The sequence below is a fragment of the Cololabis saira genome, chromosome 7, assembly GCF_033807715.1.
Source record: "Cololabis saira isolate AMF1-May2022 chromosome 7, fColSai1.1, whole genome shotgun sequence".
Lineage (NCBI taxonomy): Eukaryota > Metazoa > Chordata > Actinopteri > Beloniformes > Belonidae > Cololabis > Cololabis saira.
This window is the reverse complement of record NC_084593.1, coordinates 10,283,214-10,306,043: the sequence shown is the minus strand read 5'-3', so window position 1 is coordinate 10,306,043 and position 22,830 is coordinate 10,283,214. Positions and strand designations below refer to the sequence as shown.

Here is a 22,830-nt window from a genome sequence, read left to right as displayed (position 1 = left end):
GATAAGTAGAAATTTTTTTTAAGGACTCTGCCTGCTTCAAATCAAATATTTATTTCAAAAAGCCGATGGAAATTTGGCTGATAAATCTCTCACAATTAAAATGTACAATAATGCTCACTTTTGTTAATAATTAGACTGAATTGGACTGTAATTAACCAGAGTTATATTTAGATTTACTTTTTCTATGCCTTGAGATTGTTTTTTGTTGCGTTACAAAAAATGAACTGATTTCAATTGAAACTTCAGATAACCTGGTAATAACAGTTGATTGGAGACGAATAAGCAATCAAAAAAGAAAAAAGAAATCTCTAAAGTTTACAGTAACTAACAGGATCATCTGTCTGGAACATATTGTGCAATTAAGTGCCGTTATGGACATGTTCCTCACAAAGCTAACAAGTATGATTTGAAAATATCCCCATGACAGCCGGTGTTTGAAATGTGCTGAGAGATTTAAAAGGTTTAGAAACGTCTTGTTCCTGTCTCGTGTGATGACAGATGAACAATGGGCTGCTTAAACACAATGGAACCACTTCTGATCAAGAAACCTTGCCTGCATTAGCTGCAAAAATTAATCACACACTGAGATTGAGATTGCTTTTAAAGTCCAATAACACATGATGATGATTAAACTAACAATTCAAAAAGAGATCAGAAGTCTGTCTTCTCCTTATCTGACTTCAATTGTTTCGTCAAACAATATAAGATCCCATTGCAGGAAGGTTAGCCGTCAAGCTTTTGTAAATGTAATGTACAACACCCTGTATTAAAAAGAAACTTTTGAAGAGTATGTACAACAGAAGAGGGAGCACCATATGCATTATTTGTGTTTTATAAAGTCTGTACTTCAAAAATACTGTGAATGTGATTGTCATCTGTTTCATCGCGGGGAAAAAAGAGAAAAGAATCACTTTCAGAATATTCTAAAAAGACTTCAGCAACTCCAGACAGTAGACATTATTTTTCACTTCAACCTTGACCCTGAAATTAGGAGTCTGAAGGAAGTTTTATAACTTTATTATAAGAAAGAGAATCTGACTTTTTGAAGTGTAGCTGAATCGTCGGACTGCTTTGATTACAAGCCCACATGGATAGAGGACTACAGCTCACTTTCAAACCACGTCTTCACACCTCTGTTCATAGCAGCCAGCTTTAGGAGTTGGAGATCGCCACTTGACACAACTCCACCGCCCATTTTGTGGGGTCCGATTTCTTTTAATCAGTGTACATCTTTGTAATCTTGATGTTCGACTGTTGAAATGGGCCAGGTTGTTAAAACATTGCACGGAAGATTCAGAAGCTAAAGTAACCAGTCTGAAGTCACTCATATGATTCCCTCATGATATATACAGTAGATCTGATAAATCCAGGTATTTGCATTTTATTTCATTTTTAGAGCATTTTTTTCAACAGATAAGTATTCTTATTCTGGATTATGTGTAAAGTCTCAGTCTTGAACCTGAAATAAGGGAAACTAAATGTTTTCAGCGTCAGATAGCCAGGACTCAAACTAGAAAAAGAAAATCTGTTTCAGAAACTAAGTTTCTAACTTTTACTTCTAATTTACTATGGTTGGAATAAAAAATCTCTAGTTTCCATAGCACATCATAGCATTTTACATTTGCTGTGTACACGTTCAAGACTGAACCAGATCTAAAGCCCAGTCATGTCAGTGTTTATCGACTGAGTTTGTATTTTAATTCAGTTTGTTGAAGCTCCTTTTTGAGCTTGGTTACATGTGAAGTGAGCAGTCAAAGTGATTTGTGTGACTTAAATGTCCTTAAAGCTTATAAACCTGAGCATCCCTAAATTAATCTTTTTTTTCCCCTTTCTCTCTTTTCACTCCATTAACAGGAGTGTGAACCAGCTATAGAATATCTTACACACAATAATTTGTTTTCTACTTAAAGGGGACCTATTATGAAAAACACATTTTTTCTTGATTTTACATATATAAAGTGGTCTCCCCTCACCCTGCCAGCACAGGGGAGACAAAATACCATGAATTTCTGCAAGCTCTCTGACCCCCGCCGGACAGAGTCCCCCAGTGTCACATGGTTTTTTTTGAGCCGATTAGAATCTGCTCCCGTCGTGACGTCACGACGGGAGCAGATTTCCAGAGGTTCAGCCTCCGCTGCTGAAACCACGCCCTCAACCAGCTCTCTCTGTCAGCTGGAGCGGAGCTTCCTTCAGCCAGTCGGACGCGGCGCCGCGGCGGAGCGGATCCGGGTTAAATCATCCAGGTTCCCGGGTGGTTTGGGAGCTGGGTCCTCGGGGGTCTGTCCCAGGTCGGACCAGCTTCACCCTCCGAGAATTTCAGGCAAATCTGTCGGTTTGATCCCCGATAACGGGCGATGCGCCGCGGATGCGCTCCGGAGCCGATCTGTGCGCCCGCCGTGGCGTTGCGGCGCCCGTCGCGCAGCATCCGCCGGGCAGATCCGGCTGAAATTCCGCTGGTCGGTCCCCGGGAGTCCCTGCTACCAGTCCAGGCCGGTTCCTGCGGTCCCGGCCGGTCGGAACCGGTCAGATTCCCCCGTTAAAGCCGCGGTGATGCGCGCTGCTCCAGCAGCGCTGCTCCCGGGCGCCCGGCGTGGCTCCGGGGCCAGCGTTCAGCATCCGCCGGGTAGATCCGGCTTAAATAGTGCATAAATGTTATTTATATACAACTCATATTTTATTTTTTTAACAATAAAGTTTCCATTTGTGAAAATTCAGTGTTGGGATTTATTTACAGGCTCGGGCTGCTCTGGCGGAGCAAGGTTTATGCTCCTCCCCTGCTACACGTCATTCAGGGAGCCAATCAGCACAGAGCCTCATTATCATACCCCCCCCCTTCCCTAAAAATGAGGCGCAGAAAAAGAGGTTAGAAGCGGTAAAACTAGTGACAGGGCCCACAGGCTGGATTTATGATTTATGTAGAAAAAACAAGCTTTAGATTGTTTTTAAGACATTCAAGGCCTGTTTAAAATATACATTAAATGCCATAATAGGTCACCTTTAAGATTTGTTGCACATTATATTGTATTGTGAGCCACTTTAATGAGTGAATTTCCTGTTGTGGGATCAATAAAGTCTGATCATATCTTATGTGTTATCTTAAATGTGTCAGCTGATTACTGAAGCACAAAGACTAAAATGGAAAGAACGGTTATTTCCTGAGGATTTTCATGCAGTTGTACAACAAGTGGATGTAAGCCATTCCCTCTATTTAAAATCTAAAGGCAAAACATGAATAGATGTTAGTAATAAATAAATAAAACAGAATAAAAATGAGAGCTACTGTACTTCCTGAAAAACTTTTGAGTTTCCAACTATTGTTAGATGTGCCGTTTGTGTATCACACTATACAAAAATGTTATTGTTCATAACTTTTTGTCCTCTTTTATATCCACATTTTGCCAATAAAGTAAAACTTTGTAAAAACGCATTAAAAAGAAAATATTCAGGATGCCATGGGTTGTTCATGACAAAGACATTCTTCGAATTGATGAAACCATTTCACTGATATTTATTACTCAAATTTGATTACAGGTGTAAAGCTTTCAGCAGGTCCAATGATTTTGAACTGAAGTCTGGACTGCAGTTTCACAGAACTTTCCACACAGTTGAAACGCCTCCTGCATATTTTCCTTCCCGACTACAACAAAAGATGTCCCACTTCTTGTGTGACTGCTTCTGTGAGAGATCTGCCAGAAACTCCCTTACGTGTAATGGATTAAAAAAGGGAGGGAGGCTAAACACAGTGCTTAAAGAATCCCTGAAAAGGGCTTGGAAGTCTGGATGTTAATTGTTAGCTTGTGTCATTCAAACACCGACTGAGGGGAGGAGTGCTACAGGCCTAGAATAAAATAAATGGACTGAACATAAGGTATGGAAACCTATTCAATGCAATATGTACACTCAGTGCACAATGGTAAAAATGTTTGATGAAAATACATCAAACATTTTATACATGTACTCCCCACACATTTGTTGACGCTGGATTTCTCCCATGTGCATGGATGCTGCCTTGCATTAAAGTTAAGGCTCGATACAGTCTTCGGTTCCTTTGTTTTTTCTTTTTCTTTTTTATAAATTGCTATTATATTGATGTTAAATCTGGGACTAAACAATAATCAATTTGATTATGACTTAAAATGAAGTGGAGTATGCAGTAACAGTGAACTGGACTGCATTGAACGTGTTTTCTTACTATGTACAGTAAAGTGCCTTCGAGATAACTTTTGTTGAGTGAATGTTAAAAGAAAAAATAAATACATTTTGACAAAGATATAACTTTTTAGGGGAGCGCCAAGTTGTCTTGAACTAAAACAACTATTCATTCTTAAATAAAGCCCAGTTTCATCACAGGGACATTGATTATCTTTCATTTAAAAAACAGCTAATATCTTAGATCAATGTTGGATATTGAGCCTTTTAAACTATTCAAACAGCTTTCAGGTACAACAATGCTTTTTTTTCTCCTTTATTTTTTTTATGCTCAAAATATTCTTTTTCCTCATGGCAGCCACAAAAAGCACTTCTTACAAGATCCCTCCTGGTAGAGCTCGTCAAAGACTGCCTCCTCCCATGAGCACATCACTCTTTTGACCTGAATTGCTTTTCAAAAGGTTTACCTGGAGCTTGGCGCTACAGTTACCAGAGGGAAGGGAAAGGGGAGTAAAAAGGGGGAGATTATGACACACTTAAAAGCAGAAAATTTGAAGGGGTTTGGCACACATATGTTTTATTAATCAGTACTGTCCTTTTGGTTTAATATTTAAGAGAAAATGGCCAAAGAGAAATGCCACTGGAAAGTAAAAACTATAAATATAGCTTTATATAAATATCTTGAGTCATTTGTCAGGCCAAAAGTGCATTTCATTTCCACACCAGTAACCAGCAATGGACATAGTGTTGAGATTATAGATCATTTACATCACTTACCTGTGAGAGCTCGCTGGCCTCTATTTCACCGTTGTTATCTGCGTCGAAGCGTTTGAACATCATATCAACCAGTTGCTTCTTGGCAGTCATGCTGTCCTTGTGAGCCCCGTGGACAGGAGAGCCCATGTATCGTTTGGCGTGCAAATCCAGAATCTTAGACTTAAGCCGACGGTAATCGCTCAATCTGCAGTCGTCGTCTAGAAAGAAAAAGAATTAAGTTAAATCACTTTATTGTCATTGCACAGTGGCAATCAAAACTGAGATTGCAGCGCTCAGATACAGTGCAATTTCACAGTAAAAAAAAAAAGAAAAAGAAGGTAGAAACCACAATAAAATGAAACAACAATAAAGCCACACAAGATAATTGCACACACAGTAGAGTATACTCAGTTATTGCACAATACTGTACTGTGCGCTCAAGTGTTCAGGGTAGTGTGGCGTTTAGTGCAATAACAGCTTTGGAGTCAACAGTTTGTCAATATACTTGTTTTTGGAAAAGGAAAACCAACAGGATTAGAAGTTGCAAAAAAAACATTTGGCAAAAACAGTTGCTAATCTAAAATGCGAAACTTGGTTTTACTACGGCAGGTTTTATTATGATCGTTCGTGTTTAAAAACTATACTGACATAACATTTAAGGTGTAATTCATAGCATTTTATGTAAAAATTGTAATCCTTTTTCATTTGAACCAACAAAAATAAATTTATTAACAAATTCAGTACTCAGGTCTTTATTTAAGATGACGTCAGGCACATTGACATTTACAAAAGCAGCTAAAACCATAGATACATATGACGTTTACACGTGAAATGAACTTAATATTTAATGCAACAACCTTTTTCCTCCAAATAATTGTTAAATGAGTTGATGGCAACTAGTTGCCAAGAAAAACAAAAGGTTTTTGTGACATCTCCAGGGACGACAATAAAATCTCTGCTGCATTCTGTGGTGTGACAACAAACGAGGAGAAATATCCGCTAAGTGAAGTCTTGCACATGACAAATGAACTTTGTTCGAGGAAGATCAAGCAAGAACGATTTAGTGAGCATGCTAATGAGATCTTGCCTCAGTAAAACCCACTGCTCACTGAGGGCTGATAACTAGTGTAGAAGAAACTACACGTCCTCTTCAGATGTGTAGGATTGCATTTTGACAAATTCCTTCCAGCATTCCCTTAGAGAAACAACTTGAGTAATTAGTGAGAATTAAAATGAGGTGCTTGATCAATCCCAACGCCAACCATCATGTGGGTTTGATAGGCGGGAAAAAGTTTTCCTTACACTCCGCCAGGGAAATCAATGTTTTTTTGTTGTTTTTTTTTTTCCTTAACAGTCCCATCAATACATTTTAATTTCCATCTCATTTCTGTGTGGCCTTGGAAAGTCCTCGAAGTGGAGAAACTTTACCCCGGGCAAAAATGTGTTTGGTCATTATTGTGACAGAGAACGTTGTGAAATGCAACTGTTTTTTATCTTTAGTTTCAAATCTAACACACTGAAGGCATTTTTCTGTCGATTTCCTATGTGAGTAGTGACAACAGGATGGGAACTATAGAGCATATCGTATAATTATATAAAGTATAAAGCAGACAGGAAACTGAGTTGATGTTATTTAGGCAACTTATTCAACGTCAAATATGAAAGACTTTGTGTGTTCTACTGTCTCAACTAATACACAACAATGTGGGTGATTTTTTCATTTTCTAAATCAACATATTATGAATCATATGCTTTACCACCCAAACTTCAAACTATAACATTTGATTAGCGCATATAAAATTGTAGAATCTTTGTCAAGACGTTTAAAGCTGGTAGTTGCTCATGGATGTTTAAAACACAACTGCTGCTTTTTCATCACTCGACACGATACGTTGCATTTGAAAATGGAAATAGAAAGTAACGTCTCAAGCAGAAACGTGCTCCTGCAGTGAAAACCAGGATGATAAGAAACACCAATGAGCTGCTGGGGAATTCTTTATAACTGAAACAGCAATAGTTGTAAAAGCTGAGCAGAATGGCACAGTCTGGCTTTACAGTGAAGCAGACTCAGTCACAAGTGGCAAAATGAATAAAGGTTTAATGTGTGCTGGCATAGCCTGACGATGTCAAGGTTAGGAACACTAACTGCTATGCACAAGCCGAGCCTTAAATACTAATTGCTGTTAGGTTGCCATTTACCTTTTTCTCTCATCTTTTAATACAAGTGGTGTTTTTTTTGTTTAGTCTCAGAAATTAAATGTTAGTTTTTTTGTCTTCTCTCCTCTTCATTTTTCATATTTTGTATTATGTATTGTTGCTCAAATGTCCTATACAAATAAACTTTCCTTGGCTTTTTATTTTCCACCTGCAGCAGGGGTGTGAAAGGAAATATGGCACATGATATGTGAAAACGAAGCTTTCCCCGCAAAAGGGGAGTCACTTTCAGAAATTATTTGGCAGCTGATGATGAACCACCAGTCTGTTAAAATCTATCACTGACTCACTTTAACTGGTCAAGTCAGATCAACGGAGTGGAGACAGCCAACATTTTGCTCAATGCAGATAGGACAAGTGCAAAAAACAAACAAACAGCGAAAAACACACAAAGCCTTCGGTGTCATGATCTCCCATTTTCCCAACATATTCTGTCCTTGTCTTTTACAACTGATGTAACAAATGTTAATGTTTGCCTTCCCTCATTACAAACTGCCAGTGTTTACAAGTGTAACCAAGCACCAGTCCAACTTCGGGGTTAAAAGCAACCCCAAAGAAACACAAATTGTAGTTCCGTGACTGACAACTAGGGGCATGCTAGAAAATGAGCTAATCTTCGAAGAGTCTCAACTTAAAATGTCCAAATTTGCAGAAAAAATAAACATATCTATAGTGTGGTTCGAAGAACAGTTTTGGTCCTTGTTTTTCTTTTTTTGTACCACATCAGATGGATTTATACAAACTACATAAAATTTATTTATACTGTAATATGGGACAAAGACATTTTATTGGCAGTCATCTTAGCACGTATCATACAATCATGCTTTCATGATCAGTCATCGTCATGCTTCAAATTTTAGCGATGCAACTGGCGGTCTGTACTAACCCAGTGTTAGCTAAATATGGGGGTCATTTCTGATGTTGTCACCAAAAAACAACATTTGAAACAAGATATTCTGCTGCAATTGTTCACAGGCAGCTTTGCAGGTGGGCGTGTTCCAGTTGGCTTCCCAAGCCTATTTGGTCTCTCCATTTTCAATATGACGAGAAAGAAGTTTCAAAACTGCCCTTCAGAAAACCTACCTCCAAATTATCTTGTAATTGCAAACTCTTGAATGTTCAATAGAACCTTGCTGCCTTAAAGGGGTAATGGATCTCATGTGTCTTAGAAATATCGGGGTTGATCCAGCCACAGTGAAACAGCCGTTGGCATGCTTCAGGCTGGCTTCAGCAGCAACCCTCACAAATCCACCTCAGCAAAGTCTGCCATGTGTGACTACTACTTATTAGTATCAAAGTCAACTTTGTCCACCTGTGAAACACATTTCAACCAGCAACACAAATGACTAGTGATGCACTAAATGAAAATTTGTGGCCGAAACCAAAACTGAAAATAATAATAAACACTTGGCCGAATACCGAACAATACCGAACATGGTTCTTCGCAGTTTTTCATTTATTTTGCCAATTTTTCACCATTGCATAAATCAAATAAATTTGATTTAGGCATGCTTTTAAAAGAAAAAAATCTTTTACAAAATTACAAGGTAGAAAACATTTGTTGAAAAACTGAACATTTTTTAATTTCCCAGCATTTCTTAAATATTCCAGCAGACATTATACCAGCAAAGAACAATAATTTAAAATAAATAAATTAGCAAAATACATTTTTTGACCATCTTTGAGCTTACGTTAGGCTTAAGGAGCTTGAGGCTCCTTTTAAGAAATGAGACTCTCTAGCGCCACCCTTCACCACGAAGGCCGTTGGGGGTACTGCAGCCAACAGTGAAGCCGGCACGGGAGAACAGGGAGAACGCACATGCAGCTTCATGTGACGTCACATCCGCAGGACAGCGCGGGAAATTCGGGACCGAATTGCAGCACATTTTGCAGCACATTTTGCAGCACACAGCCTGTTCAAGGCAAAGGAGAGATACACTAGAGGGCTCATTCTTTTGGGTTTGGAACGCTTCATCTGACATTATTACTAGAAAACTTAAAATGTATACGGATTTTTTTCATAAATCTTGCCACAATCCGGCCTCAAGCTCCTTTAACTGACTAAACATTGTAACATAGGCCTTAAAACAATAAAAATGCATTAAAGCGCTCAGGGTTTTTTATCATTTCAAATGATAAATCAAACTTGTAGTGCTGAAAGACTTTGCAGATGTGCCCCCTCTAGATATTTGAGCAGAACATTCATTGCAAACAGCCATTCTTGTATTATTCTTTGCCACTCTAAAATACTTCCACACTGCTGACATGTTTGCACCGCACCACTTCACTCCACGCTCTTCGCTGTTTGATTTCGTCATCTAAACGCACCTGTAATAGATTGATTTATGTTGTTTTGGTTCCACCTGCTGGTGAATGTTAGGTAAAATTCTTATGTGGGTAGTTTTTGGTTGGCCAACAATTTATGTGGTGCGCAACCATTACGGGAGCGTTATGTGGTTAGTTTTTGGTTGGCCAACGATTTATGTGGTGCGCAACAGTTACGGAGCGGCCAGTCTATTTCCTTATATGACAACGCCGTTATTAATTGTTCGTTTTTTTTCCCACTTATTCCACCGAACACCGAAAAAAGTTTTTTTGCCATTTTCGGCCGAACAATTTCGGTTACCGAACAATCTGTGCATCACTACAAATGACCGCTACTGCCATTGCATCACAATGAGATAGGGTGCTTTCACACCTGTGGCCTGTTTGTTTTGTTCCGATTCAGGGGCTAAATCGATACAGTTGTTTCGTTTCTCGTTCGTGGGGTTTGTGTTCACAAGGCAAACGTCTGTACCGTTTCAAAGCTGATAACAAATGCCATGTGCGAACCAGCTACTCTCTGATTGGTCAAATGAACGCGGAAGGAGTTTCCTCTTCCGTACCCCGGGATAAACAACACGCCCCTTTCAGCGCAGCGCAAACCCTGCCCGAATTGAACATTTTTTAATTTCACCTATTGGACGACATCTTGGCACGTCCAATAGGAGAGAAGGTGGTGGAGGCTGCGCCAACTCTTCTCCTTGCGCCGCGGTCGCACATACACATGAATGGAGTTGTGTCGGTTGCTGTGTCGATTATGTTCTCACTACAAATAAAAAAAAAAAAGAACCGTTTCAGGTCTCGAATGGAATCGGGCGCTTGTTTTGTGCCGTTTCAGAGCGCGATTGTCCTATATGAAGGAATACCAAGGGTGAGCGAAAAGGTTGCTGTAAGGAGAAAGAGACTTGCAGGGCACTGCCAAAGACACACAGAACTGTCAGCCAGCAAGCTGGTGCTGTGGGAGCGAACACGCGGGCGCCGGTCAAGAGGACGTCCTACACCAACATATGTGGACATACTCAAGAAGGATGCAGGGGCCCAGAGTACCAGCGAACTGGAAAGATGTATGGAGAATCGGGATGACTGGAGACAACGATGGACGGCTCGTCTGAGGACGACCTAGAGAGATATTGCTGTGTTTACATATACCAAACGTTCCGATCTTTAGGGGGAAACGTTCCCTGTTCCGGAACAACTGCTCCAAACAGGACAGGTGTGAAAGCACCCTTAAACAGAGTCTGCATAACAAAATTAAACTTAAAGATCCAACACCGTAGAAATCGTCCATTTTCCACTGTCAAATATTTACAAGTTCAAACTTTGTTTGAAAGTTAATGAACAAAAGAATATAAAACAATATTGGAGTGAAGGCAAGAGATCCCCCTTATCTCCTTGGCCTTTTAAAACAGTTTAAGAAATAAACACTAGGTATCAGCTACAGAACCTACTGTAGGAACTATATCAACAACAGTCATCAAGAATAAGCTCACAAGCAAACACGAAGATAAATACTACGGTGTGGTATTTAAAAACGTATAAGGATAAGCAGCCTTAAGTAAATTATTGTACGGGGAAGTTCACGTCGCTGGTAAATGTGAGGTTCACCTATCTATAGGTGAGTTACAATATCATTACTCTTTTTGTTCAGAAATACTGAAAAAGAAAAACTGGTTTTCCACACACACACACACACACACACACACACACACACACACACACACACACACACACACACACACACACACACACACACACACACACACACACACACACACACACACACACACACACACACACACACACACACACACACACACACACACACACACACACACACACAACATGACAAAAATGTATGGCATTCGTCGTTTTTTTTAAGGCCTCAACAGGCAATTTTATTCTTAAAAAGAATAACCACAAGTTTAATTTGCGTAAACTGTGATATTTCTCTTGGTAAGAAGGTATAATCTACTTTAATTACTTTAACTGAATTACTCAGTGTGTCTTAAAATCCCCTTTCCCCTCGAGCAATTACACAATTTGCTCTTAGAGTCAACTATATGTATACATGAAGTTCCTACACTAATAGTTTTGTCCTCTTATGTAAGAATCACATTACAAGCTGCTGGGCTGGATTCCAAACAAAATAAGAGCCTAAACTTGACAAATACCTAAAAACATAACAACAACCACAGTGGAGAGAACAGTACGGATCCGCAGGAAGGAGGACTTGACGAGACACAGGTGGAAACGATCAGGGCAGATGGGAACAAGGGAAGTCAAGACAAAACTCAAAGGGAGTCCCTTTACTACAGGTGTTTCAGTCATAGGGCGGAGTTACGTCCTATGTCACACACCGTCTGATGCGCGTTCTCGTTGTTAGCCGTGGAGCGTCAGCAACATGCTAGCGAGTCCCTAACATGAAAAGTTGTTTTATTTATAAAAGGTTTTCTTAACACAAAAGTTAAACCTGCGGTAGACACCATACTACGTTGTAGTGTCACCCAAACTAATTGTTTGATAGTCATTGTCATTCATAATTTACGTTAATTTCATCTCTACAGCTGGGATTTAAACTTTAAATGGGCATATTGTTGTAACGAAAAAAAAAAAAAAAAACTCATCAAATGCATCAATGCATGTACTATAATTGTAGTCTGGTTACATTATAGTATATATTTAGCCCAATATTATAAAATGTCACAGTGTAAAATGTATTAGAGTAAGACTTAATAACAATAATAATGTACAGCAATGACAATAGGTTACTGCATGTATTAATTGGGCAAACGGATGCATAATAATAATAGTACATGCAGACTAAAATGAGACTATGATGATCAGCTGTGTTCTCTTTCTCAAATGTGTGTCCCCCCCACCCCCCACCTATCATATTGTATGCATTTTAATAGAAAGAAGTTTGTGCAATAATTACACAAATGACTCCCATCATGATATATTAATAATTCACCTTAAGTTAGCAGAGGAAAGACAGTTTCAAATCCTTTTGTGTATATTTATATAGGCATATACCAACATATGAAAAGCAACATAGAAGTAATGCATAAAGAATTAACATTACGGCATGATATGCAATATCAACAGTTTATTTGAAACACATTAAGATTGTCATTTACTTTTACATTTGAGGCATTTGTTCTTTTTCTACTCCTCTACATGGGCTTGCTGAAGCGTGCACTGCTGCGTGCAGTCAAACCACGCCCATATGACTGAAACACCTGTAGTAAAGGGACTCCCAAACTCAAACACAAGGACGTGGGTTTACAAAATAAAACAGGAACCTAAGTACAAAAACTGTGACAAACTCCCCCAACAATGTGACAAAAACCCTCAACTGACTGCTTTAAAATGATGTTGGTTTTGCCAATTTTCTTCAAGGATGAAACCGATGTACCTGGAGAAAACAGCTGATAGACTGTAACTGAATTGAGTCATGTGACATCAGGCCGTGACAGTTTTATCTGCTGTTATTGTTTTGTATTTGGTTTTAAAAGATGCAGACATGTTATGGTAAGTTGTTCTGTGTGGTTTTGATGGATAAATGTCGAATGTCCCTCAGGATTTTGCAACATCTGGGGCTATCCAGGTTCAACCATGCAAATGCGCTCTGTAATATTAATTGCCTTGAAATGTTCACACGATGGGTGGGTCAATCCTTTCACCGTCTGCAGAAATATGTCAAAGAGAAAGGATTGAAATAGTCTCAATGATTCAGGACCAAATGATTTATATGGTTAGAATTGAAATAGTGCAACACAGTAGCAGCTGGTTGCTGTCCCGTGACTGTTTCAGATTGATTATTCAACGCTGAGATTTTTACAGCTACAGCTTTTGTCAAACTCTCACTCTTAATGATATACATGTTTAATTACTGCAACACTTTAGCTTGCTTTTCAGCCTTTTGTGGATCCATAAATCATCAGAACCAGTGTGCCGAAAGAGAGGCTGGAAAGCTTCTATTTTCCTAAAAAGTGCACTAAAAATGTATCTAATTTGATTGGAATTTTAAATGACAGATCTACGTTAACATTGCTGGAAAATATGCTGGTTTGGGGTTGAAAAAGATTAGATTTCTTCCATACGTCATAAGATGCTCTGATCGACGTGTGAACTGAATGCCCACGTTTCAAACCTCTGACAAGGTAATAAAAAATCTGTAAAAGATTGAAATGTGCCAGTTTTTTATATTCTATCTTTTTTATTTATTTAACTATAACTGTCCATCATGAGCTGCCTATACTACATAATAAACTGGCTACTGTTTTGAATACCAATGATGGGGTCCTTCCCTTCGCCCATTCATTTGGTATTTACAAGGTACCAGGGCCATAAAAGACATGGAGCAATTAATTGAAATGACAGCGTGAGAAATATGTGATCTTGTGACATTTGAATCTCTTTGGAGGCCTATAGTAGCATATTGACAAAAAGTAAATAATGTGGTGGGAGGGTCAGGAATATTGTAAATAAACAATGTTGTTGGAGAGGCCACTGGTTTAATACATTTACTTGCAGGTTCAAATAGACTTCAAAGAAAAGTTTAGCCTCTACAGCTTCCTTTTCCAATATCCCTGCACCCAGACAACTTTATAGCAAACTTTAACCGCTCCCTACTGTCTCGCTCTTTCTCTGGAAAGAAAAAAATATTTTACAAGCACATTTGATTCATTTTTGAGTCACATTTTGATTTTTTTTTTTTTTTCTCAGACAAGGACACCTCAATCTGGACAAAGGTCCATTCTGTGATAAAAAAAATAAAATAGACAAAAAAAGTCTGCAGAAAATACATGTCCTTGTACTTGTCTTTTTTCTCTGTATTTCAGAACAACCCAGTTCAAAAGATTGCAACATGGACAGTGTGCAACATGCAGTTTATAAAACACCCTGTGAAGTCAGGCTGCTTCTTCAACAGTGTCCTTATGGTCCTCTCAGAATAGGAAACTTATTTTTCTACTTTGTGTTTTGGAACAAGTTTAACACAAAATCCTGAGTCTTCCTCTCCTTGGGTCTATTTATGTTTTTTTTCTTTTGTATAAAATACTGCTGAATGTGTCATTGCCAACCGCTCTTTGAACACATTGGAGTTAAAAGAGCTCTTGAAAGGCACAGAATCAGCGTAAAGATAACCTATGTTAGCTGCGTGTTTACAGATGCTATGCCTGTCTATCCTGAACAGTTACACAAAGGTTAATATCACTTGTTGCCCTGATTAGGTTCCTCATAACATGTGATGTAACTGTTGGAATGTACAAGGAGAGCACTTATATATGTAACAGATGATTAGATATACTGACCAGAACTCATGAATCAGTCACTTTCAACAGAAAAGTCTGGATATTTGCCGTAGCACTTGAGTGAGTAGTGAAAAAGAACTTGTGCTGGTCCCAAAAAGGGTTGCAAAATTGTGATATTTGGTCGCAGCCTTGCATCCCATTTCTCACAAGACCGAAACTACCTCAACTCTTCTCATCACCTTCCACTCGCAGACACACACCTACATTCATATACATCTATATTTTTTATATAGCATACATACATGCATCCATATTTGTATGATAGCAGACAACATGAAGAATTATTGTTTGAAACCATCGTCATTTCTGAAACTGAAAAAACAACAACATATTACTGTACATTTTGAAGGATCATTGTTTTGGGAAATCATTATACATGAATACTGTAAAAACTGCTTGTTGACTCAAACTTTCTCTGAGCATGTGCGTCATCCGACCCACACTGACCCATACCTGAACACGCAACACTGATCAGTGTTCAGTCATTGGCTCCTGACTGGTCAGAGCCTGCCTAACACTAAAAATGCTCTCATTGTATCACCAACCGTGAAAATAGTTCAATTTCACAACTTTTAAATCTGAATTAGATTATAAGGGGCAACAACTTCTTTATTCTGTCAGCAAGTCTGAGTCGGTTATTTATTTGGGAGGTAAATTATGCGAGTGTTGCTCATTCTTAAAACTGAGGAAGGATAACTTTCTTCTTTCAGGATACGCCTGCAGGCGCTCACAATGGTACTGCAGGTGAATCTTGGCAGTGTTTTGTTAGCACCATGAGAGCCAGGGTACACACTGAAAAAGATAACTGCAAACAGACTTAAAGGAATTGGTTTATTTTGTAACAAGTAAATTAATTAAGTTAATAGAATTCAAGTTAATAAGTCAAACATTGTAAGTTATTTACATAACTTACCATCGTATGTTGGATGTTCATTTAATTTTTTTCTTGTTACCAATTGAACCAATTCATTTAAGTTTGGGAGAAATTCTCTTTTTTTCCAGAGTAAATTTGCAAAGAGTATTACATGCGAGCTCTTAGACATTCAAGTACTAGCACATAGTACTTCTCAACAAAAAAGGGAAAGAAAAAATCATGTTCTCCTCATTCAGTTTATTCCCGATTCTGCAGGTACACTGTTATTTTATTGTTCCCATCTCCCTTGACGGTATCAATACAAAGCACTGCTAAGCTTTGAATGAATAAACTCGACAGTACTGCCTACTCACCCACAGCAGGACATGAAAAACGTCTGCAAGTCAACGTTTAATAATTGCGACACAAATTCTATTTGTAATGAATATTTAAAGTGCCATTTTAGGAATATACTGCCTGCACACAAGTTTGTGGTATGTGTGTTTCAAAACAGGATCATGGAATGAGGGCTAAAAGCATACTTTTTGTAAAGTCACATTGTTTGTTTCAAACGCCCTTTCCTTCAGAAAATAAATCCCTATCTAAGGGCAAGTTTTGAATATTGTACAGATGATATCCCTTAAATAACTTTGTACAACTCTTCACAAGGTTGTGCAGGTACATCGTGACATGAAATTGTGCCAAAGGAAATAAAGAAACAGCTGCTCTACAAACAATTAATATAAATCATGGTGGCAGTTAGCTTTCACCTCCAGAAAAATGCACAGAACACTGAGCAGGCTTTCTTTTTCTTTGTTTTTCAAAGACTCAAATGTCAGGTCATTCCTCTGTTCCACTTAATTCAACGCAAAATATATACACTATCACTGAATACACCGAAGAATCTATATAAAGCAAGAAAAAAGGTTTCCGGTTCCTGTCCACTGATAGTAAGGGAAGTGTCTGAAAATCTGGGAACTAAATCGTTACCAAGAAATCTCTTCACCAATGTGTTTCTAAAAGTGTCTAATAACATGTCCTAAAAAGTTGAAATTCAACTCCTGGGGGAAACCTCATAAAAAACTGCACAAAGTCAGGGTACCAATAAGCGATTTTTGAAAAATCGAAAATGCTTAATTTGGCCTTAATTAACTTGTGAGGGGTCAAACTAGGGGTTTTTTAGGATTCTGAGTTCATTTATAGCATTTGTTTTTCACTACAACCATTCCTTAGTGGAAAAACTGCCACACCATTTTTTTGCATTTACATAAGATTGCATTTATTACAATTCGTTTCACATTAGTCAGAGCAAACAGTGATCCCCCTTGTGGAATGCTTTATGAGTCAATGTCTGAGTATTCCTCATCAATGCCATCACTTTTAAAGTAGTCATAGCTATCCATCCATCGTCCGCCGCTTATCCGTTCCTAGGTCGCGGGGGCAGCAGTCTCAACAGAGATGCCCAGACTTCCTTTACCCCAGACACTTCCTCCATCTCTTCCTCCAGCTCTTCCTCCAGCTCTTCCAATGGGAGTCTGAGGCGTTCCCAGGCCAGCCGAGAGACATAGTCTCTCCAGCGTGTCCTGGGTCTTCCCCAGGGTGGGGAAGTGGAGGGTGGAGGGACATGCCTGGAACTCCTTCCTAGGGAGAGGGACATGCCTGGAACTCCTCCCTAGGGAGGAGGGACATGCCTGGAATACCTCCCTAGGGAGGGGGACATGCCTGGAACACCTCCCTAGGGAGGAGGGACATGCCTGGAACACCTCCCTATGGAGGGGGACATGCCTGGAACACCTCCCTAGGAGGGGGACATGCCTGGAACACCTCCCTAGGGAGGGGGACATGCCTGGAACACCTCCCTAGGGAGGGGGACATGCCTGGAACACCTCCCTAGGGAGGGGGACATGCCTGGAACACCTCCCTAGGGAGGCGTCCAGGAGGATCCGGTACAGATGCCCAAGCCACCTCAGCTGACTCCTCTCAATGTGAAGGAGCAGCGGCTCGACTCCGAGCTCCTCCCGGGTGACCGAACTCCTCACCCTCTCTCTAAGGGAGCGTCCAGCCACCCTGCGGAGGAAACTCATCTCTAAGGGAGCGTCCAGCCACCCTGCGGAGGAAACTCATCTCTAAGGGAGGAAACTCATCTCTAAGGGAGGAAACTCATCTCGGCCGCTTGTATCCGCGATCTTGTCCTTTCGGTCACTACCCAAAGTTCATGACCATAGGTGAGGGTAGGTGCGTAGATCGACCGGTAAATCGAGAGCTTCGCCTTTCGACTCAGCTCCTTCTTCACCATGATGGTCCAGTACATCGACCGCATAACTGCGGACGCTGCATAACTTATAGTCATAGCTAATGAAAGTAATATACTTTGCATGTGCACACAAATGTTAATGACCTCAACCGAGCCATCTGTAGCAGTAGCCAATGCCTCTCTCACAATTAAAGTGTCAGCATCATTGTCACTCTGACCAACGGTGATGCTAAGCTTCTGGAATGTTGAAGAGAGGAGGTGAATGAGCTCACTCTTATTATGGCTGTTGTCCAAGAACTTTGCTCTTGGTGTCCAGTGTATCAGATCCGGTCGAATCTGGAGATCACAGCATGTTTTCTTGGTACGTCGGATGTGGTCATGATCTTTTGCGATCTGTTATAGCCATCAAAGACCACAATGATCTTTTGACAGTTACGGCCAAGATGCTGCAGGTAGCTTAGATAACTGTTGGCAATCTCCTACCAAGTCTGACCTTGTTCCCACTTCACCATGTAAAGAAGCCACCCACCATGACTGGGTCATCTGCTGTGCTTGTGAATCCTGTAGTCAAAGATACAAGCATCTCTTTGTCGCGTCCGTGATCAAATGGGTTGTTCTCCTCAAACCATTGGAGGGGAAGTTTAACTGCCTCTGCATCACGCTTCATCTGGGTTTTCCCAAGGTCTATGTAGAGTGGAGCATGTTGGTTTACACTTTCCTCCATATGCTTGTTGATATTCGAGAAGTGGCTGAGTGTGAGCACCCAGCACTTGTAGCCAGAATCACTGCTTCTCATCCTCCCTGTGCTAGGTCCACCTTCTGATTTGGCCGCCTTCATTAAAAGGTATAGTTTGTAATCGTATTCAAAAAAATGTATTGTTCTACTGGGTGAAATGGTCCTTCCATCCTGAGAGTAGCCAGTGAATAATGTGTTCAGAAAAAGGAAAGAAGAAAATCTGACCTCTCTGACAGCTTTAATCCTGTAAAAACTCTGACCAATCTGTTTTTTGCACACCGAATGGTACGGATTGGTCAGAGGACCAGAAGAGTGGCAGGGGGGAAAAAAACAATCAGATGCCTTCATTTTAAGTCCCGCCCACACCCCCCTCTGTCCCATGCGCGCACTCTGCTTCCAGCCTGCCTCCAGCCCCCCGTGTCCACTTCCCATGGGTCCTCCTCGGCTCAGAGTGTCCTAGTGTGACCCCCCCCCCGCTCCTCCAGACCAACTGGCAACCGCGGCCTGAGGGCCCCCGCCGCTCCCGGCTTCACCGCCGGCTCGCGGTCGGATGGTCACGTCGATGTAACGTCTCGCCCTGCTAAAAAGGCTAAAAAAAGAAAGCCAAAGTGCGATTCTGCGGTGCAGGTTGTCCGCTACTGGGGGTCTGCCCGACCCCCAGTAGGGATGGAGACGTCTCCATCCCGGTGAGGGTGGAGAGTGCCGGTGCGGGTGGCGGTGCGCTGCGGTGCTGTACAGGCTCTGGAGCCACGGCTATGCCGTAGGGTACGCCGTAGCCTACGGCATAGGGTACGCGGCGACGCGCACCATTCTGCATTGGTGTAACGCGGAACCATAAATCAGCCTTCAGTGTGCGCTCTGTGTGCTGTTCTGAACACTTCTCTGTCGTGCTCATTTTGCTGGGACGTCGGTTCCTCCGCCGAGACACAACTTTTGCGGTATGCGTTCATTGTTGTCTAAAAATGATGCGCAGTGCCGACCCAATCAGAAACGGTACAGATATTCTGTGATACTTTTTTTATATTTATAAAAAAATAAAATTACAAAAAAATAAAGGATCCCCATAACTTTGATTGGGTGGGCAGGACGCACGTTTGGGTGGACACAGCCCCCCCCCCCCCCCCCCCTAAAACCGGCCTCGCTTACAGGTGAATGAGACATGGGGTAGTTTTGTTGAAAATGTGCTGTCCAAAATGTCCTGGAAAACTCGACTCCTGCAAATGCGCGTTCCCCAAAGTTTGTGGGGGCGTGGCTTTGGACGGAGCGCTGACAGGAGGGGGAGGAGGGGGCGGGGCTTAGATGAGGTGCCACTTTCAAATCTTGCTAGCTCTCCAACATCACAGACTATACCTTTAAGGTCTGCTCAATGCAGATGTCCCACCAGGTGCCAGACCAATCGTGGCTGGAATACCAGACAACATGGTTCCCATGGGCAGTGAAACGTTCAATGGTCTCTTTGTAACCAGGCAAAGTTTCCAGTTCCTTCATCAGTTGACAGTACAGCCATGCACCTTTGGCATACTGATGATGGCCTGCAGCTGCAAAGATGTCCAGCATCCAGGTAAAAGCAGTATATTATGTCCATGATCAACAAAGAAAAGGGATGCAAATGGATCCAGCATGTTTGGTCCTAATGTTAACTCAAAACGTCCTCACGTTGAATGCAAAAACAACTACAGCAACCATCACTAAACACTGACTTGGTCTATTCATCATGTCAAACAATAAAGAATAAACTATTATCTTTTTTTTCTTTTTTAACATATGCTATGTGTAAGTGGGGGGCATTGCCGGGATGAACGATGACCTGGGAAAGTGGGTGTGGCCGTTTTTCCACTAAGGAATGGTTGTAGTGAAAAATAAATACTTGCAATGAACTCAGAATATTGAAAAACCCCTAGTTTGATCCCCCACAAGTTATTTAAGGCCAAATTAAGCATTTTCAAATTTTCGAAAATTGGTTATTGGTATCCCAACTTTGTGCAGTTTTTTACAAAGTTTCCCCCAGGAGTTGAATTTCAACTTTTTAGGACATGTTATCAGACACCTTTAGAAACACATTGGTGAAGAGATTTCTTGGTAACGATTTAGTTCCCAGATTTGCCAAATATCCCATAAGATGACCTTACTATGAGGCCATAACACTGAGTGACCCCCCCCTCCCCGACCTGCCCCTTTAAAAGCACTGCTGTTTTATTTATATAAAGCAAAAGTTAACTCAGCAGAATTGCTGGAGTCAACTCTGCTGAAGCTGTCTCATCTCCGCCTGACTGCATCTCCCCCCACCCTGCACCAGCCCTTCCAGCCCTTCCATCTCAGTCTCCAAGGCCCTGGCCGCTGCCAGGGTTCAAAATACATCAAGACAGCACAGCACGACAACTGGGCTGCCCAAATCAGAGGTCAGCGATTGTAATCTTTAAGCGCAACTAAAGGTGCCACTGCAGCAACACCTGACCGAGTCTGATATGGATATCTGGGTAGTGGAACTGCACACCCCACACTGCTAATGCTCAAGAATTTAAATTGAACAGTAGGTATACATAAAATGTTCAAACAGAATAAGCAGTTAAAACCAACCTCAACGTCGACCTGTGCTATGATTTTACAGCAAATCTTGTCCATTACCTTATATTCATAATCATAATCAGGCAAACAATTTTGCACACGTGCTGCAATGAAAGTAAAGTCAATTTTATGTCCAAAAAACATATTCTTTAGTGACAACGAGTCTTTTAATGATGGTTGGTCTAATATCAGTGGTTGTTATAGAAACAATATACACATTTGTAATATTTGGCCGGATGATGAATATTTGCAGTGACAGAACCAACCATGTCTGAGCTGCATGTAACAAATGTGGTCTGTAAGATCACTTTTGTGATGTTTGTGACTTGGTTAATTAAATAAAAGTAATTCAAATACCGTAGCACACCAAGTCCTTTCATAGACAACAAGAAGAGAAGAAGAGTTTACACTTTCCAATCTGCCACATCTAGTAGTTAATATTATTAAAGAAAAATGGTTAACATTGTTCCGAGAAATCCATGAAAAGGTGAGAACTATGCAACAATAAAAGCCATGATTTTTAAGGTGTCTTTGCATACAGTGTTTTTTTGTAGAAGCACTTAGTAACTCTGGGACAGATTCACTCCCCACATTCAGTCTCTGTCAAGCCATTTTCTCCATGGATGCAGTTGTAATTCTCTCCCTCCCATCTTTCATCAGGACCAATGCTCTTCCTCATGTCTTAATCTTTGATGTATCACCACCCCACTCCTCTGCTCTTACCTTGAACGGAGTCATTGCGATCCAGGAGGCTTTACTTGGACTTCAATCCCTCCTCACAAAGATCTAATTTATTTTCTTTTCCTTTTTTAACAATAACCCTGGGTTCTTCTCCTCCACCCTCTATTTTTTTTTCAAGAGGATGAATGTGAATAGAATTTAAAAAAAGGAAAAAAGGAAAATGAACAAGTGAATAATAAGCGGAGGAGACAGTCACTGTATAAGGTTATCAATATAAAAGGAATGATCTATACTGTTTTTTTTATTGCACAAGAGATGAAGAAGCCTCTGTTTGGACATATTGCTGTTGTTGGTTGAACTCTGACAACAAAAATGGAGAAATCAAAGATAATGTCCAGATTAGAGTGGGCTGGCTCCAGCAGATAGATGGTGATGTCTTTAACATCAACCACAGTGAAGGAAAAGTTAAAGTTAAACCCTGTAAAGGTGCTTAGTTGCATACCTCGATGCTCCAATGACATTGTTTCACACTTCATAGTCCAGTAGACTTGCAATGATTGGGGAGTTTGTTTAATCGGGTGCTGACCAGCAATTGTGATTTTTTTTTTCCAATCTAGCCATACTTCTATCAGAGCTGTTAGCACGTCCTTCCTCCATGTCTGACCGTGAGACATTTTTCCCAGAAATGGGCATTTGTTTAGGTCACATTTATCCCCCCACGTTGTAGTCCACTTTTTCCTGCATTTTATCTCCTTGAAGCAGAAAAAAATCTGTGTTTTAGGGGGACCAGAGGATGCTTCTTTGATCCAATTCAGGGCTCACGCCTTTCTGAAACGAACCAGACTTTGCAAGCAAATAAACTTTGGTCCACTTTAAGTGGACCAGTCAAGGTTGATGTGAATGCGCCCTTTGAGTCTAAAGCCCTGTTTCCACTGAGCGGTTAGGTACAGTCCGGTATTTTGTGTATTTCCGTTATAAAATGGTC

At 40.6% G+C, this 22,830-nt stretch overlaps 1 protein-coding gene across 1 annotated transcript in view; it reads right to left on the bottom strand.

Moving 5' to 3' along the window:
• Window positions 1-22,830, bottom strand: part of fstl5 (follistatin-like 5) — a 251,394-nt gene that overhangs the window by 103,355 nt on the left and 125,209 nt on the right. The window contains exon 5 of the mRNA XM_061724796.1: window positions 4,927-5,123. Within this exon, the coding sequence (XP_061580780.1) occupies window positions 4,927-5,123 (197 nt within the window). The remainder of the gene's footprint in view (window positions 1-4,926; window positions 5,124-22,830) is intronic.